Source organism: Lytechinus variegatus, chromosome 4 (assembly GCF_018143015.1).
Source record: "Lytechinus variegatus isolate NC3 chromosome 4, Lvar_3.0, whole genome shotgun sequence".
NCBI classification, from domain to species: Eukaryota; Metazoa; Echinodermata; class Echinoidea; order Temnopleuroida; family Toxopneustidae; genus Lytechinus; species Lytechinus variegatus.
The window spans coordinates 14648610-14668476 of record NC_054743.1 but is presented as its reverse complement, the minus strand read 5'-3'; the positions used below and the strand labels follow the sequence as shown (position 1 = coordinate 14668476).

The window sequence follows — 19867 nt, the reverse complement described above, 5'->3', positions numbered from 1 at the left end:
TGAATGGGAATTTTCCAGGGCTCTTTTTGAGTAATTTGGTGGCAAAATCGCCCATGAGTCTGGCGTAATTTCCCCCCCCCCTGATCCACACCACTCTTAATCGTTTCTCTATTCCATTCATAGATTGTGTTCTAAATGGCAGTTCCTTCACCATATATAGCATTATGCATGTGCAGTCAGTAATTGTGCTATCACAAGTTCATTGTATTACATTGTCAATGATTTGATTTTCAACACAATAGGTATGATTTTTTTTGGATGTCACTGTACAGGTCAGAGGAAGGTCAAGCTGATAGCCAGGCTAATTTCATCAACAACTCAAGCTCGGCCAAAGCTGACGGGAATGCTTGGTCACAGGAATTTCTTGATCCAAATGGCGACACAAACTTCCCATCTCAAGATGGTGATGGAAGCTTTGAAGCAGATGACAATCCAGGATCATATGATTATCTGTATGGGAGTACCCCACCCCGTCAGATGCGAAGTGCAAGGAAGCAGACTAGCAAGGGCAACAGTGGCAAAGGTGGCAAGCCGCCTCGACTGGTGCTGCAGGGAACTCCTAAAAAAGAGCCAAAGAAGGACAAATCCCAGAATCAAGCCAAAAGATCTCTTGCCAAAAAGATGGACTCTGCGGACTATGGACCGTCTGCACAGAATACCAAGCAAAAGCTCCACCAGCGGAAGATGAGAAGCATACACCTTGATAGGACAAGTGAACGTGAGTTTAAACAGAAAGCCATCACGTATGATGGATCTGAGTTACATGTGCCACTCACTCCTACATATGTCTTTCGTCCCTTTGACTCGCTGCCATCCCCAAACCTTAAGATCGACTCCTCAACATGTTTCCGTAGTGTCAAGTCACAGCAGGTGAGTCCCCCACATTCCCCAAGGAGCAGGCACAAGAAGACATCCACATCATCAAAGCTACAGTATGCACCGGAGAGGGTTGACTTCCACCGTACCTTCTCTGCTCTTATACGCATGGGGAGTGCCAAAAAGGAGAGTAGTCAGGAGATCCCACAAAGGATCCGTAGACAGGATGGAATGGCACAGGACATTTTCCAGATGCAGTGGAATGAGATATTATGGCTTGAACTCACTGCCTACCATAATGAACTCAGCATCAATGACCAGGATTTGTACCTCATTGATGCCCGCAAGAAAGGGACTGAAGTCTTTAGTGAAATCATGAAATTCAAGTATCAAAGTGTGATGGACAGCAAGAGTATCCAATCAACTTGTTCACTTGATAAGAAACGATCGTCTTTCAAAAATGTGCAAAGAACTCTTGCCAAGTTTGCAGGTGGAAGGTCGAGCAGCTCTTCTGGGTCAAGCTCTCATGGCGATTCTGTTGAAACTTCACAAGTGAATGGGAATGCATGTGATACTTGTTGCAACACCAACCCTGTTCATCGGAGACTTCCAAGTCTCTCGGACAATGGAATCTGTATGCCCCTCAGTGCTGCCCTGAATGCGTACATCACTGACACTCGTGAGGCATGGTACAAGATACATGCCCTGCTTGAGAATGTAGAGCAGGTGCAACTGCTCTACCCAAACAGCAAAGCACTGCAGAATGACTGCCAAGAGCTCATTACACCACAATTCACCAAGAGGCTAGAGACATTGTGTTTATGGATGAACATTACAAATGACATCAGTCATAAATTTGAACTGACTTCTCAGATTCTAGGTGTTGTAGACCTGGAAGGTTTGTGGTGGCCATACCTGGATCTCCCAGGGTATTGTGTTGAAAATCCTGTCCAGGCTGAACCCTGCATTGAAGATGAAATGGAAGATGAAGTGAAACCGATGGTCAGGCCTACTGCTAGGAGACCTATGCTGGGAGCCTTAGGTCACTGGGAATGTGTGCAGTCCAACTCACAAGATATGGTTCAGGGGACATCTTGTGATACCCAGTCAACATCTTTGTCACGTGATATATCTCATGATCTCTTGGATTCAAGAGATATGTCTCATGACCACATGGATTCACGAGAGATGTCTCATGATCGCAAAGACTCTACCTGCCCCCAGTTGCCAAACTCCATTCCCGAAGGCCATGCTGAAGATGACGAAACCAAGGTTCCTCCCAAAGGTAGCCAAGATGATGAATATTACCCCAATCGCCGTGATGATGACGATTACTGCTCCGAAGTGTCATTTGGATCAAGATCAACCAGTCTTTCATCTACACAATCCTCAAATCCTTTGTTCCCAAGAAATCGTTCAGTGACCTTTGACATCTCGCATAGTGAATATGATGAATCAGCTGCCAACCTTGAAGGATCTGAACAACCAGCATTGACAAGCGCGCCCCATTACAAGAGCCCTCGTACGGATGAGTCTCCACGAACAAACAGAATTTTCAGTGAGTGCCACTTTAGCTTTGACTATGATTCTTCAACGTCCATCTACCGGCCGTTTGTTGATCGCAGCCTCAAGCACCAGGGGTTGAGGAAGATGACCAAGAGATTGGATAAGATGCTCGGTCATACAATGAAGAAGATACGTAATGCCCAGGAAAAGTCAGCAGATAGTTCTCCGGATAGTAGGAGAATATCAACAGGGGTGAGTTTAGCAACTGATAATCATATTTTGATTATTTCCCTCCTTGTGTGAGTACATGTAGGTTAGATGATAAGGCAACCAAATTTGTCTTCCTGTAGAATCCTTAATTAAAAATATTAATTTCAGTTCTGTAATTAAGTAGCAAGTTTATATTCCCCATGGAGTTTGCTCTTGTCAGTTGAAACTCGATTACACCTCTCAAATAGAAAATATTTTGTTTTTGTTTTGTTTTTTGATTTGGTTTGATATTCTCATAGATGATAAACTTTCAAAATAATTTGATGTCACTCCTCTCATTATATAGAATTGAAAGAATACAAGCTTCATGTAGTAAATGAAATGTCTCATGAATTGTTTTGATAGTGGGCATGATTTATGAGTACCAAAGTTGTTATGGAGTCTTCCGTTTTGTAAAATTCCATGAAGTATTTACTTCTGACCCCCTGCTGGTACATGTAAGACCTTACTGAAGTTATTTCCTCTACTTTCTCTTTTGTGAAAGGGTATGATTCTCACAAATTGTAATGGCTCGAGTACATGTATTTCATGAAATTAACTAACAACAAAAGAATTTGGGGTTTGGATGTACAAAAGGGTTCATTATTTTATGAATTGCGTTTAGGTAAATCAATTTTTTTGGTCACTCCTATCTTTGCAGAGTGACATTGACCTGGCTTTGAAGCCTCCTCAGTTCTTTGAATCACCTAGCCCTTCTACTACTGAACAGACCCACAGCACACTGCTACAGAGCCATGGTGCTTGGAGTAAAGAGTTTCAAGATATGAATCTCCCATCTTTCATGTGAGTTTATTTCAATTTCATTTTTTGCTCCTAGTATAGTCTCCAGCGCATCTCCCCTCTTTCCTCCTTTATTCATTTCTCCCAGATTCCTCAGTATGAATATACACAATTTTAAAGGTAAACAAAATATGAATCACAATTTGCAATTACTCACAATACCAAGAACATCTTTTACAACTAACAGATCTGCTTTACATTTAATTTATTATAGAAATGATTTTCTACTCTCATATCCGATCATGTGGATCGTGTGGGTAGGCAGCAACGGATTTGCAAACTCAGACTGCAGTTATTGCTTTGATTCAGTCAGTTATGTTGACCTACTTATGTGTAAAAGACCAATGTATATGTTCAACAATATTGTAATTATCTGCTCTTATATGACAGGACCTGGTATTAAGTATTTTGTGTAATAATTTGAGAGCAATCATGAATGTGATGATCACAGTAATTTGGAGGAGAGTAGCAAGGACACTGATGATAACGATAGTGGTGGTGGTGATGATGATGGTGATGATAGTGGCCATGATTTTAGGGATGGTGACAAGGATGTCGATCTTGATGGTTGCGGATATAGTGATGGTAGTTGTGATGTACTGATATCATGTACTGATATTGATAATTGGTGATAATGTTGATGATGAAGATTAATGATATGATGATACCAGTTGTCAAATACGTGAGCTAATGAAAAATGTAAGCAAACCAAAAATGAACTACATGTACATTGACTGTTATTCCATGTGTAATAAGAATGTTTTCTTCTACTTGTATCAACAGGCCAGCATATTTGTTCCTAGTACGTATTCCTCTAGATGTCATGCACGAGTGCCTAAGGTTTAGACTAGAGCACAAACCAGAAGCAGACCCTTCAAGACATAGCATACAGCAGGTATCTAACAAAGTCTTTATATTCTTCATGCTTTTTTCACTGTATAGTTTGTCAGTTTGTGAGCAGATTTTCAAATGCATCCATGCATATATTTGAAGAAGAAATTCTTTACAGCTACATTTAGTAGTTCCCATTGGATTATATATGCAAATAAAAAAAATATAAAAATTAAGGTTTGTTGTTTACCCTCAGTGAGCTTTGCACACAATTCACTTTGTTTTCATAAAAATACCTTATAGCAAAAAATGCTGAATTGGGCATGGTTACATTTATAAGCATGAACTTAATTACATTACATCACATTGCCTTTAATGTTACTGAACATTACTTATGCAAACTCACTTTACATGACCATGTACAAGTGAATAGAGGGAATACTTGCTGTTTGTAGTAGAGTATGTGCAGTCTCTGCCCAATTCATTGTAAGTTTATAATTTTGAAGAGAAATTGAAAAATCTTAGATTTTTTCTATTGTTTGTTGTAAATTGTTTACTTTCACCTTTGAACTCTACAGCTGATCCGAGAATACAAGGAAGTGATTGGAGCCTGCACTCATGTCAAGCAGTATTACCATGACATGGTCAGCGCTGTCACTGTGGGAGATGTCAGAGCACAGGAACATGTCGACAATGACATCGATGACTACGAGAACGATCTCCAAGAAATGCTCCAGGTAGGAAGGAATTTCTTGAATGCTTGAGCACCTAATCATGGTAGCCATGCTAAAGCCGGGGTAATAGTATGCAGCACTTGGAAATATTGTATTAAGCACTATAGACTTGTTGCACACTACTGTTATTATCATCAAAACACATAAAAACAGTATGGGCCTACTATCAATGTTATTAGGATTTTTTTAATAAAATCTTATAAAGCTTGGGCATGCAATCTGAATGCTTCCAAACCCCAACACTAACACTTGGAACAGAACATGAAATTGCCCAACGACTCCATCAAAATTCAACAGTTGACTACATGATATTGAGTTTCCTCAAAGTTTTGTTAATGTTAGCTTCACTATCCTTTGTATATCTTAGGTCTATTTTGAGTATGTTCACAGTCGTATGCTGATGCTTCAGAAGCTACCTCAGGCATCTGTAAGCCTCAAGAATGTCCTGGAGGAAGAATGGGCCTTTGCCAAGGAGATGTGTCCTTACATAAGGGGAGGTGAAGCCCAAGCAGGCAAGAGATTCTGGTAAGATTGATACTTTAACTGGTTGTCTGAAGAATTTTGTAATTCTTGTTGGCTTTGTACAGGGATTAAAAGGGTTAAAAACTGCCTCAGAGGATGTTGCAAGTAACTCATTGTTACACAAACAGCAATGAATTGTAAGTTTGAATGACTTTTATAAATTGGTGGAAATTGGATATGATGAACAGCACGTTCAGGCACAACATTGTCTTGATTTGGCCATCAAAATTTTGGTGATGACTGGTGATCCTTTCTTACGCACTAAACCATCGCAAATTCAATATATTTACCACAAGAAAGGATCACCAGTTGTTCTTAAAGTCACTCTTAACTTATGAACAGCTTTATGAAACACCCACCTGGAACATTTATTTCTAGATTAGAGCTTCCTAGCTTGAGAATTTTTTTTTATTTTTGAGAATTGTATTTTACACATCTTCATGTTTCAAGATGACATTTTAAGATACTGCACCGCTCATCAATACAAATCAACTTGTATTTGGGATGCTTTGACAATACAGCAGTCTTTAAAAAACCTCTTTCATTCTTTGGGTAATTCACTTTAATACAAGCATACACATGCTTTTACCAAGCTGGCAAAATAACCACAATATTTGACTCACATCCAAGTCTAGTCATTGGCAGTTACTTTATTCTCATTTACTAATAAAATACAAAATTTAATATCAATTTTTAATTATATTTCCTTTCCTAACCTTGACAGTATCATGGCGAGTAACCTGCTACATTCTACCGCAGAGTACCTTGAGCAGAGAGTCGATGATGAATGTGTTCATCTACAGGATAGCCATTCAGCTGGTGGAGCAATCAAGTGAGTCTAACAAACGTGAATATCAATAGCTGGGACCAAAGTAATACTTATGCAGCTTTCCTTCTCATTGATAGGAACCATGAGTGTAATTTTTTAACTGCCATATTTGTCTCCCTTTGAGAGTCAAAACTCCACTTTTACATGGTATAATTGTATTTATGTGACTCTGCAGTAGGCTACATATTCAGTATTTTTTTTTCTGCTAATATAATGTTAAATTATATTGAAATTAGCATACATGTAAGTAATCAGAATGTAACAAACTACATGATCATTTTCATAAGAGTGAAAAAATGAATAAATGACTTGCTAGAATCACAACAATGATAAACCTGAATGAAAATAAAACAAATAAAAAATGAATTTCAAATGATTTGAAATTGCTTAACTGCTCTTATTCCTGCACATTTTTTCTTTAACTAATATTCATTACTTGACATCTTTTCTGTTTCAGACGTATAATTACTGGGTCTTGTAGAAAGTTCAGAGAGCTGTTTCATGAGGTTCGTGACAGGGCTGCCAAGGCCTTGGGTTTCGCTAAAATGCTATCCAAGGTAAGTGATTATTAACCCTAATTAAAAGAAATTGGGGATGGGGGCCTAAAAGACACTTTTTGTGATAAATCTGTAACAAAAAAAGCTCTCCCCAGCAGTGCTTAATGACTTTTTTTCTTTCTAGTCTGAAGCATCTTTTGAAATGAAATTTACGATGCTGGGGTAAAGGTTCTGAAAATTACGCAACATTTTGAAAGTCCATGTCAGATCCAAATTTGTTTAAAAATAGTATTATTCTGTAATGAGAATTCAGGTATGCCAAAGTATCAACTTTATTTAAAACACATTTTTTTTACTAGAAAAGGCTATGGACAAGGAATAAAGAATACATGTAGTACCAGCAGTAAGCCAATAATTCAGTTGTGGTGAAAATGATAAGAATACTATTATTTCTGAGGTGATTTAGATGTAGCTTTCTTTCCAGAGCAAAGAAGAGGAAAGAAAGCATCTGCATATATTGCTGAGCAGATGATAGTTTGTCTCATGATTATTTGCTTTATATCTATTTTATATTGTACGTGAATAGGATTTAGAGATAGCATCCGAGTTCACTCTAAACACATCAGTGGGAGATTTGATGAACAACCTCAAGCTGTCTGGTCACATAAAGGTAATATTGAAAGCTGCATTCATATTTCATATCAGGGTGTCAAATCAAAGTTAATATTCAAGGCATGGGCCCCGTTGCCTAAAAGTTACTGTTATGGCAACTTGACCATCCAATGGTAACTACCATGGCAACAATGCTCATCAGCCAATGAAAATCAAGGATTTCATGAAAGATACCTTTGGATGGCAAAGTTACTATCATGGTAACTTTTATGCAACGGGGGCCCTGACCGTGCATTCTACATCTCTTATAAAAACGAAAGTAAAATTTATGGACAAATTTTATTGATTGGATTATTAAAGGTGATGTAGAAAAAAATTGACAGATGATGTAAATACTTGTCATATAACTGAATTGGCATAAAACTATTGTATAAAAATCTTATTGAAGTAAACTATATAAAGTATGTTTAATGAATACATGTAGCTTCTTGGTGGTGGAATTAAGATGATATTTGAAAATATTTCATTTCATATTCCAGGTTCTCTTGACAAGTTTCCCTGGTTACCAAGTCTTTGTTCCTCAGCACCTCCACCAGAACACCCCACAGATTCTCCAACTCCTCAATGACCTCTGCGGACGAGAGGACTTCCTGTCAACCTCTGACCCCAGCTCTCCTGATGCCAGTGATGGCTATCTTCTCCTGGTCAAGGACGAGGAAAGGGAGATGGAATCAAAATGGGTCGGAGAAACGACGTCTGTCAATCCTAACATAGAGACGACCATTGCTACCTCAGATATACAGGTTAGGCTTTATATTTAGAATTGTTCATCCAGGGTCTTGTAACACAAATGCTAGCAATCGATCTTACATTTAATCATAGAATTCAGTCTAATCGGGCGTTCCAAGAAACTTGCGATCAATTGCAAGTCCATTTTCTGTCTCAAAAAAAATCATATCTCTTGTAATTTATTGTAAATTTTTTATTGATTGCTGGTTTGCACCTTGAAACAAGGAGTGTAATCTGATTTGCTACAGCTGAAATTAATTGTAAAATCACAACAGAATATTTGCAATCGATTACAAATATTTTTCTGCAACTCCCCCTGAGATTAAATTTCATGTTTTTTTTATGTAGATTCAGGGTCCTGTTCACAAACTAGATTGATTTTACAGTTGAAATTAGTTGATTGATCTCACATAATGATTATAATAACATGGAACTCGACCCTACGATCAAAGGTTAAGCGCTGTGTTGAACACAGGACTTAATTCTGGAATTTCTGATTATTCTCTATTGTTACTTAAAGGTAATTTTGAATGAAAAAAACAACTTACATCTTTGTGATGAAAATTAAAGAAAAGTGATCTACTGCATCAGTGATCTATGTTGAGAATTAAGTCTTGATTAATACTAGTAAATGTGTCACCTCGATGGAGAATTCCTATTTCAACATTTTGTGTCTTTATTAATATTTTATATAATACTGGACATTCTACTGTGAATATTAGCAATATTACATACCTCTTTATTTTTATAAAAGACAAAATTATGTTTTCATTATAATTCATTTGTTTTTTTCTAAATACAGTGATTTTGTTTTGTATCATTATTGTTTGAACGACTTCTACAGATAATTTTGCACCAGTCAACCTTACAATGTGGAACATTAGCCCAAGTCAAGGCAATGCTTTAGATGACATTATTAAACATATGTGCTATTTACTGTCTTTTAGTCTAACAGAATTCAGTGGTCCCAAAATATTGGACGCAGGCACAGTTACCTGTATGATGATTTCTCAATGAATGTAGCAACCTTGTTAACCCATGAGCACTGTATGTTGTTTACTGTAGGTTGAGAGTATCCTACTGGTTGTCAACCACTCATCACAGCTGACTATGCAACGTAAGGCATTCCAGAGAGCTATGGGAAGTACAGTGACTCTGATCAATGAACAGACGTCTAGTCATAACACCATAGCTGAAGCGTTAGAAGAACTCAAGGTATGTGATCCACTCTGTTATATGGAGCATGTTTAGTGTGAACAGTCCAAGATCTTTGGCAAAGACCATGTTTGATGTACAGTCGCCTTAAATCTATTTCAGCATTAATTAAACTTCTCTTGTAACATATTGCAGTCTGCATACTGCATATATTGCAGTCAAATTACCACTGTGATCATCAGTACTGTGATAAAGAAAGCAAATAACTTATTTACTTCCCCCATCAGATTTTCCCAAGGTGGCCATGTTCATAAACTTTGTATCCAAAATCACACCATAGATATAATTCTTGCAATAAGAACAAAGACATTGCCCTCATTTACCCACATGCATGTATTACCTTGTTCTATTCATGTTATATACTAATGATAATGATAATGGTGATGATTGTGATTATAATAACAACATTAGAATGTAAGAGCTGCATTCACATTATAATTCTTTATCTCTTGCCCATCATCAGGATAATGCTCTTACATTGTGTCATAAGTTGGTTGAAGCCATCTGCCAGGTTGAAGAGAATCTCATCTTAGATTCTATGGTCGATGTAGAAGAGATGGAGAGAATTAATATCCTCAAGTATTCCAGAGATGCCATGTGCCAATGCTTCTCAGTAGGATTTGAGGTAAGAACCCCCCTCAAATTTTGTTCTTTATTCTGTGCCTTGTTGGTTCATTCATTTTGTCATGTATTCTCTTTGTAGAATCCATCTGTTTAATATAAACTCCTTAAAAAAAATTTGGAGATCTGACTTTGATCGATAATTCCTCCTCGGTTTTAGTGAATATTAATGTGTGATTGATACCAATGACAGAGATGCCAACCCTCCCGATTTCATCGGGAGGCTCCCGAAAATTCATCCCAACTCCCGCCCTTACGATTACCATCCTTATCCTCCCGAAATTACGATTTTTTTGCATTGATCAAATTGGATTGGAAGGACATGTATCGTCTGCTAACTTTAGCATGTAGTAACTCCATTACGTTTGCTGCTACTAAATTCTGTGTGAAAAGTAGACAAATAAGGAGCAGCGAAAAGCTGGTGCATGTGATATGCCCAACGGGAATCCACTGTGCACCAGGCCGGTAGACCCGGCTAGCTTCGCGAGGCGTGTGCGCTCGCGGCCACTGGATTTGTCGAGTCGTGCGGTGGAATATCGGTGTGTGATTCCGGCGTATTGATGGGTTGATATTGACACGAAATGGCGGAAAATCAACAAAAGAAGACCAAGAAATGGTCTCAGAAGTATAAGACTGAATACAGTCTCCAGTACCTTTGTGTTCGGAAAGAGGAATTTACCATGCATTTTGCGCAATTTGCAGCGTGGACATTTCAGTTTAGCAGGGAGGTCGTGATGATAATTCGGAAGCACTTTCGTTCGGGAGCAAACGGCATAGGCCTACTACGGACATTGCGATGACAAGATCTTCGAGCTCCACTAGTACCCTGTTGTCTTTATTTTACCAAGCAAGGGACCAGCGCTGAGCTTTTCTTTACTGGATTTATAGTGGAACATAACCTGCTTATAGCCGATAGTGATATTTCATCCTTATTATTATTGTTGAACAGGTACTTCTTTTGTCCCCTCATTTTTTATTTACAATGTGAAAATGCATATTTGATATTTTTAATGTTAAAAAAGTGGGAACAATGTTTATTTCAGAACATGTGAAATGCCCCAAAATAAGGGTCAGATTGCACCAGAGAGCATCTAGAAACCCAGAGCTTCCAGGGCCCTAAGGCGGGCCCTGGACCCCGGCCGCAAGGGTCGAGCGCTCCGCGCTCGAGATGTGCGCTACGCGCACATAATTTGGTGGCAGTTGCAAATCCTCCCTAATTCTGATTTCCAAAAGTTGGCATCTCTGCAATGAATAGATCATCTAATTCTCTTTAAAATAATACCCTACATGATATGATTATGGTTCACATGGAGGTGCAATGCCTTGAAATGTGGTGCAAGGTCAAAATTCATAAGTTGCAAAGTGACACTATATTGAAAGTTAGTGTTTTTTTTTCCATGGTTTCTTTTGTTTTCATGCACCTTAACATCAACATTAACATTGAATCAAACACGCCTCTGCACAAACAAACACGCAAACTTGCATGGGTGTTTCAAACCACGACTCAAACCATGTTATCTCACAGAACCATCACTACATAAACCACAATAAAACATCAAAAATGAAGAAGCAGGGGCTTGATTTGAGTGGATTTACATTGACACAGACAAAAGTATCATGTTCTTTGTTGACCATTCATGACCATTTCTGCTCATTTTGCAGCATTTCAATTCAGACCTCATTCAACACTTTTGAATCCTGCTCTTTTCATGATGGCATGGCTATAACAAGTATGGTATCATTAGAAAGAGAATTAAATGATCTTTTGAATGATATCGAATTTGCATTGTGTAAAATTGGGAGTTGGGAGAAATTAATGGCCAAACTCAGATTTCCAAACTTTTTTTGAGGGGTTAATTTTCTTCTTACCTTGTGTTAGCATAATGATGATAATAATTAAGGGAACTTATTGTGCACTTCTCCACCTGCATCTCAGGTGCTCCTCTGTTACCTCTTCTCAGCTAGCCTACCAATTTGGTTGCTCACAATTTTTTTGGGGAGGAATTCCATCTTGCTGGTACTCATTTACCTCACCTGGGTAGAGTGCAACACAGTGTGGATGAATTTCTGGTTGATAGGAATTAACTCAGTGGCTGGGATTCAAACCCATGACTCCCTGATGGCAAGGCTAGAGTCAGAATCAAAAGACTGCGATGTTCTCACATTATGCTGTCCGAATGTTAATCCGTTTCTTATCTTTCCTCTTTGTCACTCTATTTCTTCTAATGCTTCAAAGTTTTCCTCTTTCATGGATATCCCACTTCCTATTGTTACTTCTCATTGGCTCTACCCCAATTTTTTTTTTCTAATTTGGCAATGTAAAGAAACAAATGAAATAGCTTGAAAAGATGTGATTCGGCAACTTTTTAATGAAATCTTATAATTTTTGTTCATTTTGAAAATTTAAGTAGTGAATGCAGATTTATTTGAATCATTGCAAAGCTGTACTAAGTTTTAGTGAAAGTAATTTTTTCTTCTAAATTTGTGGATACATTAATTGAAATGATCATTCATAACTTACAGTATCACAAGGAGGTTAGCCGTCTTTTATCCAACAAACAAGGAGAGTCTATTCTCAAGTTAGCTCAACAATGGATGAACTTTGCTCTTAACAAGTGGGAACGAGGAAAGGGACGCCGACCAAGGTTAGTTTCTCAAACTTGCTTTAGTGACTACATGCATGGAAGGACCACCTCACTTTAAAGATCATGTAATTGATTTCCCTTGAATAGTAATTGCATGAATTACAAGAATCGGTTTGGAAAGGACCATATGTTTATAAAGACAGCAAGTTTGGTTTACTTCAATGAGTTTCCCGCATTGAAACATTTAAAGTCAAACTTGCTTTTATAGTGACCATCTGTATAGCAGGACCACTTGTCTATTAGGACCACAGATTTGGATTCCCTTGAAGATGATTCCCCATTTGAACATGTATAACAAGTAGGGGAAGGCGGGGTAAGTTGAGCATAGGGGCAAGTTGAGCCACCACCCCCAGGCTAATAATGAATGAGTCAGACATTGTGGTGGTGTCATGTATTGATGACCCATTGCATAACCCTTAACCCAACCACTTTGTTTTCAACTGTGAAAAAAAAGTACTTTTTAGAGGGAAAAATACAAATTTCAGCCAAAAAAGCAAAAATGGGTGTAAAATAGATAAGGGCTTTTTACCCACACACTTCTTTTAATATATTATAAAAATAACAACAATATTGTTAGTCCAGGTATAGATTCTCATTCTTGTCATACAAAAATATTGCAATAAGTTTGGACAAGGGTAATTTAAGCCAAATCAACATGGGGCAAGTTGAGCCATGGTAATTCTCATGGTGATGTATAATAAAAAATAAAAAAATGTAAAAAGCCATTGATATGCAGGCAGAAATGAGCAAATTCACATGACAGTTCTTTTACTTTTCAAAGATGTTAGAATTTATAGAGAATTAGCAAGTGAAAAGACTTTAAATGAAAAATTGACATCCTTGTTCTTCCCGCATACATTTTGTATATGGGTCATTCCACGGGGTTGGGGCAACAGCACTTTTTTGTGTTCCTTATGAATTGTTAGCTTTATCCTGAAAATGTGTTTGGTGTTTTGATGTTGCAATGTGGTTTTGTTGGAAGGCAGTTATGTAAGCAATTACTTGATGCAGAAAGAAAAATGTTGAACTGCAAGTATTATTGATGGTGAGACTTTAAATGATGATGTCCAGACTCTTTTTTGGGGTACCAAGTGTGACATCCAAAATGGTCATTTTCAGTTGAAGATATCTAATCAAAAGATAAACTTAGTCAAATTCAAATGGCCATAATTGATAAAGCAACATTTGTTTAATAACAAAACAGTAATGGGATAGCAAATGAAAAGAGACTTCATATCATAAATCATTCCTACAACTCGGCATACCACCGTTACATGCGATGTCCACGTTTGTTTTTTTCTGTAACGGCGGTAATGTGGTAAATATCTAAAAATCAGAAATCATTCTTTCCAAAGTTATGTGTCAGAAATAAAGGCCAGGCAGTAAGCAAATTTTCATCAAAAGATTAGCTTTGAAAACCTACGGTAATGTCATGTAAATTAATTGAGGGTCGCCGATGTTTTGGGCGATGTCCGGGTCAAATTTGTAACGGTGGATCACATTTCATCGCGTATGTAAGAAGGAGACTCCGGAGAAGAGACCGTCGTTGTATCAGACGGACGGGATGTTAGCCGCAATCCACATGCACATGAACAGCTATGATAGCGGGTGTTTTGAAGCATCGCAGTTGGGAATCTTCCTGCAATGTCCGTGAAACGGTGGATTGGATCTCCACGATGTTTTCCCTTTCAAAGCGACGTAAGTACGGAGATTTATCCCGATACTCGTATTTTGAAATGAGTTAAACCTTATCTTTAAAATGTGGAACTATATTACCATGCAGAAAGTGTTTTTAAGTTTGAAAAATCTCGCTAATTTTCCATTATCTTTCACTTCGGTCCCACATGTAGCTTCTTGTGTAAGTAAAATATGTAAATTAAGACATCGCCGTGTTTGTTTCCAGATTTGCTGAATGGTTCCAAAGAAAATGTTTTTATTACTGTGATTCCGTGCAAACATGTTTTGAATGGTAGCTGACATGATTCAATCGTGATTTAGTTGATTTTTTTACACCGAAATATGTTGATTCAATAGGCCAGTGGATACTCAGAAACAGCTCTTTCAGTTTCACTGATGATCATGACGATCACGATGACATCTCAATTTGGTACAAAATTTCTCCTTGTTTAAATTGGCTCCTACTGATTCTAGGAAATATGGGTATCAAAGACCTGAGGATCAAATTTGAATTTGCAAAAAAATGAGAATTTAGAACCAGTGGCAGCGCCACGGGGGAGGCAGACCCCCCCCCCAAAAAAAAAAAAAAAAAAAAAAAAATGATTTTTTTTTCTGCTCGTCAGCTTATCCCAGCCCGAAAGGGGGGGGGGGGGGGCAAAATAATTTTTCTGTTACTACCCCCCTACACATAGTAGATGTGCTTTGTGTATGATGAAGCATGGGAATAATTCAATTACTAGTAATTCGTAGCTGTAGGCCTAACCTTCCCAAAACTTTTCATCTTGTTGAATGTTGGTATACTTTTCAGCACTTATTCTTTTTCCCTCATTTCTTTCTCCGTTTTTTCAATTGTATTTTTTTTATTTCTATATATTCAATTGTTAGGGACTTTTTCAATCGTATTTTAATTTCTATTTATTCAATTGTTAGAGAGGGGGTGGGTATTTGTTTTATCAGAAAGCAAAAGCCTGTGTGATTGTTTTCAATGTGATTTTTTTTTATTGCAATATAACGACATTTTAAAAACATGTACAAGTGAACAAAAGAAAATGTGACACAATCAAGTTTGTTTCACAAGAGTTTATTTGCTGTATCAAAAGGTAAATTGCAGATTTGAATTCCATTAGTTCATTTAATTCCAATAAAACATGAATATATTATGTAATTGCTTGAACAATTAAACTTCAGAGATGAAAATTAAATAGGATGGTCATACAGAACTAAATGGAATTGTCAAGAACCACCCTTGATTATAATGCAGAATAAAATTAGATTAAATTCATCCATTGAGAAACGAAATTGTAGTAAAGATAATTTATGAAAAGGTACAGGTAATGGGCAAGTAATTGTATTGTCAAAACAAAGTAGAACACAAAAACAAATACAAAAATCCTTGTATAAACATAACTTTATATTTAATTTATGAACTATGAAATGATGAATTCTATTTGCTATGAAAAATACAAAGTGAGGGTTCTTGTGTATTTTGCAAGAACAGATCAGATTCCTTGTCATTGCCCTAGTAATCCACCCCCCCTTACTTTAATGAGAAAATGTCAAGACATGTACATGAGTAAATGATTTCATATAATATAAAATATCGTGGAAACAATCCAGCAAGTTTTGTTGATTAAAATGTAATAATTTGAATTGTGTAAAAAAAATACCGGGGTAGTCAAACTTCCAAATACTATTTTTCTCAAATAACTACAGGTAGCCTCTGTTGAAGGTTGAAATGTATATCTTCAGTACATGAAGTGTCAATCTGGTGACCTGTACTCCTGGCCTGATGGCGAGGCACAATTCTACCTCTTTCCATTTTGTGACATTGACAGAATCCTCTTCCAAACTGACACAGTTGTCATTGGGTCACCGATCTTCTTGAAGTTCATAAACTTGTAACCTGAATGCAGAGAGAAATATTGCATGTTATTTCTAATAGTCAGGTTTAGTGTACAGTGTAATACATTTTTTACATTTGCCAGTAAGAAGTTTACCATATAGTTTTTAACTAAAGGAAAAGATTGTACTTTGCAGTTTTATACTTGAACATTTATTAGAATAGCTTTGTAGAAATAGTACATTTTACTTTCTCATTCACAATTCTATGTTAAAACAACAGGTGTATTTTTTTTTATTCAATTTGTCCACTAAGTACTTTACAATTGTCCTTTTGGCATGCTGGAACATAATGTTTTATCCAATGCATCTATTCCAGTGATGACATGATTATATTTTAATTAAAGTCACTTAGAACTACATTTACCATGTAACTGAGGTAAAACAAATTAGAGTAAACAAATTGAACAAGTTATATGTGTAAGGTATTAATGCAGTGTCCATGAATTGCATGCCAACTTTGTCTTGTTTTCTCTTGAAAAACCATAGCTTAGAAGAACTAAACTAGTACCTTTCCCCTACATCTTTTATACCCGAGTATTGTATCAAAGGTATCAAAATTATAATCGTGTACATGTATGAATAAAAAAAAATTTACCTGTTCATTGATATGCATTTCAGAAGCTTGCCTGTAGATGTTGTTTTTCTACACTTGAGTAAGATGAGTTAACTCGCATTTAGTGTGTTGATAAGTAGACTGTTAAGTCATACTATTCAATATGACCATTACAAGGACATGATGTCCATGTAACGGTGGTATGTACATTTGAAAGTGATATCTTGAAGGAGATATTTTAAAGTAATAAGAGATTTGGAGATCATAAGCTAGCACTCTTGTTTTTTTTCCCTTTAGACAGAAACATAATGTTTCCAGAGATAGACAGAAGTGGAACCTTGAGGATTGCCGTAGTATTATTTTAAATATAATTTATCAATAATTTTGTACATTTTTCCTTGTTTAAACTCTAATTTAAATTGCTTTTATTTGCAAAGAATTTGACATGAAAAATGTTTTTCTTTAGTATAATCAATTGATCTTGTGCAAATATTCTAAGGCATAAAGTGGAATTTGGTGTGTATTGGCCATTAATGGACCTTAACTTAACAATGCTTCAAAGTATACCTCTGTTACTGAGACATGATGTCCATGTAACGGTGGTATGTACATTTGAAAGTAATATCTTGAAGGAGTTTTTTTAAAGTAAAAAGATTTGGAGATCATAAGATAGCACTGTTTCGTTTTTTCCCCTTTAGACAGAAACATAAATGTTTCCACAGATAGACGGAAGTGGAAACTTGAGGATTACCATAGTATGATATTAAATATGATTTGTTAATAATTTTGTACATTTTTCCTTTTTTTAACTCTAATTTAATTTGCTTTTATTTGCAAAGAATTTGACATGAAAAATGTTTTTCTTTAGTATAATCAATTGATCTTGTGCAAATATTCTAAGGCACAAAGTGGAATTTGGTGTGTAATGGCCATTAATGGACCTTAACTTAACAATGCTTCAAAGTATACCTCTGTTACTGAGACATGATGTCCATGTAACGGTGGTAACACCAAAAATAGAAGGTTAGGCCAGAAAGAGTAATTGAGTTTTTCCAAAGAGAATATTCCATTCTGTTGAGGCATGACTTCTCTCAACTATTTAGTTCTACATACCATCATAAATTCAATTTTCTAGACTGGTGAGAAAAAAGAATGACACAGAACATGGCACTGGTATACACACAGAGCATCAAGTTCCATTTATTGATGCTAAATCTATCAAAATATATATGCCATGTTGGAAAGTGTGGAATAAAGTGACTAACAATGTAGTTAGCAACATATTTATCAAGAGAAATGGAGATCAACCCCTTTATTTTGACAGTGGGAGAGCATAGTCTTAGCAAGGATGATAAATGATGTCCATGTAACGGTGGTATTTTGTCAAATCTTGTTTCTCAGTTTACTCCAATATGCAGGGTGGTATCAAATGCCTGTAAGTGGATTTAGTTGAAGGATTGTCCCATCAAACATATGAGAAATAAAACATTTCATTTATTACATTTCTATTTTTTGACCCTGATGTCACAATTTTTGCCCCAACCCCATGGAATGACCCCTATTTTTGTTTTTTGTACATTTTGTTTTTGTGGCTCAACTTACCCACGACGGTGGCACAACTTACCCCATGGATGGGGCAAGTTGAGCCATTTGACATCGTTTTTTTCAAAAGGTCATGATGACTTTTAGTGTGGGGGTAGAAAGTTATATTGGTGAAAAAGATTTCCCAAGAATCAAATTTAAAGGCAAGGTACTTATTTCTACAATATTACTAGTCATATCAATTCTAACATGCAAAAATTGTCACAACTTACCCTGCCTTCCCCTACCTGTCTATGAATATCACCTACTCATAAAGACAGTTTTCTTGCCTTTGGTAGTCTTTAAGAAAGGTTTCAAAGAGCAAAGCCATAGGGTTACTATACTATTTAAAGCTGGTCGGAAAGTTGAGCATGAATTTTGAACAACTGAAATGTATCATTTGTGTCATTTTCAAAAGCAGGTAGATGTTCTTTACTAATCACTGATAATCCTATCTTAGGAACTGCACCAGCACCAATGAAAATCTGGTGTGTGTCATTTATAATAATACTACTACTAATAATAGGCATTTATATAGTGCCATCTATCTAGAAATATTCTATTCTGAGGCGCATTGTTATTATTATCACAAGAAAGGATCACCAGTCGTGCTTGAAGTCGCTCGTAACTTACCATCAGATCAGTTTATATATTACTTTTGTTGTGTATGGATTTTTGGTGTGATTAGTGTTGGGTTATATCTATTTTGTTTATTTTCAAACTAATGTAGATGGGCTAACCAAGGTCTGGAGTTTCTAATCCTGGCCTGTGAACCTCGAAATGTAGCTCATCTTGGAGAGGAAGAATTTCAGGTAAATAAGGATATAAATTTGTTTTTAATCTTGTGTGGTACCGCGGTGGAAAGCTGATGTGTCGTAGATTTAAATTTCCATTATATACATGTAACCACTCCAAAGTTATTTGAGATATTGCGAAAAAAAAGATGTGTTTTGGATTATTCTCAAGTCTACACATAAATAAATAAATTATATTAATAAATTGTGTGATGTTCCTTTTGTAAACATTAATTATATCTAATCTTATTGTTTCCATTCTAATGATTAAATTGAGTAGTGAAAAAGGGTCAGACCATTTTATTAGACAAATGTATTTTTATTATCTAAAGAAATCATTTTATTAAAAAAAAAATAATTCTGTTAAACAAAATAATTTCATCAAATAAAATCATTTTATTGGTTTTTTTAAACATAGAATTAAAGAAACTTATTATTTCTGTTTACTCTGGGAAATGGAAATAGATGGAAATGACATAAAATGATATCATTGATATTATGTATCTTTGTATATTGTATTTTTTAAAAGGATCTTCAACGTCTGATGAAGCAATGTATTGAGCATGTGATAGGGAAGACCACACCACAGAGCCCTGGTAAGCTTGATATCTATGATTGCTTGGGAACTAGGGAGCCCTGAACCTTGTCATCTGTAGTCGGGAAACTGATGGGAATGTATCATTATTATGATTA

At 36.3% G+C, this 19867-nt stretch overlaps 1 protein-coding gene across 1 annotated transcript in view; it reads left to right on the top strand.

Annotated features, from left to right (window-relative positions):
* The window catches only part of LOC121413463 (mitogen-activated protein kinase kinase kinase 4-like), a 35935-nt gene that overhangs the window by 4289 nt on the left and 11779 nt on the right, over window positions 1-19867 (top strand). Inside the window, exons 2-15 of the mRNA XM_041606281.1 lie at window positions 273-2574; window positions 3233-3375; window positions 4156-4267; window positions 4782-4940; window positions 5305-5462; window positions 6184-6291; window positions 6746-6845; window positions 7372-7455; window positions 7937-8200; window positions 9252-9401; window positions 9865-10026; window positions 12546-12667; window positions 19111-19192; window positions 19704-19770. Of these exons, the coding sequence (XP_041462215.1) occupies window positions 273-2574; window positions 3233-3375; window positions 4156-4267; window positions 4782-4940; window positions 5305-5462; window positions 6184-6291; window positions 6746-6845; window positions 7372-7455; window positions 7937-8200; window positions 9252-9401; window positions 9865-10026; window positions 12546-12667; window positions 19111-19192; window positions 19704-19770 (4013 nt within the window). The remainder of the gene's footprint in view (window positions 1-272; window positions 2575-3232; window positions 3376-4155; window positions 4268-4781; window positions 4941-5304; window positions 5463-6183; window positions 6292-6745; window positions 6846-7371; window positions 7456-7936; window positions 8201-9251; window positions 9402-9864; window positions 10027-12545; window positions 12668-19110; window positions 19193-19703; window positions 19771-19867) is intronic.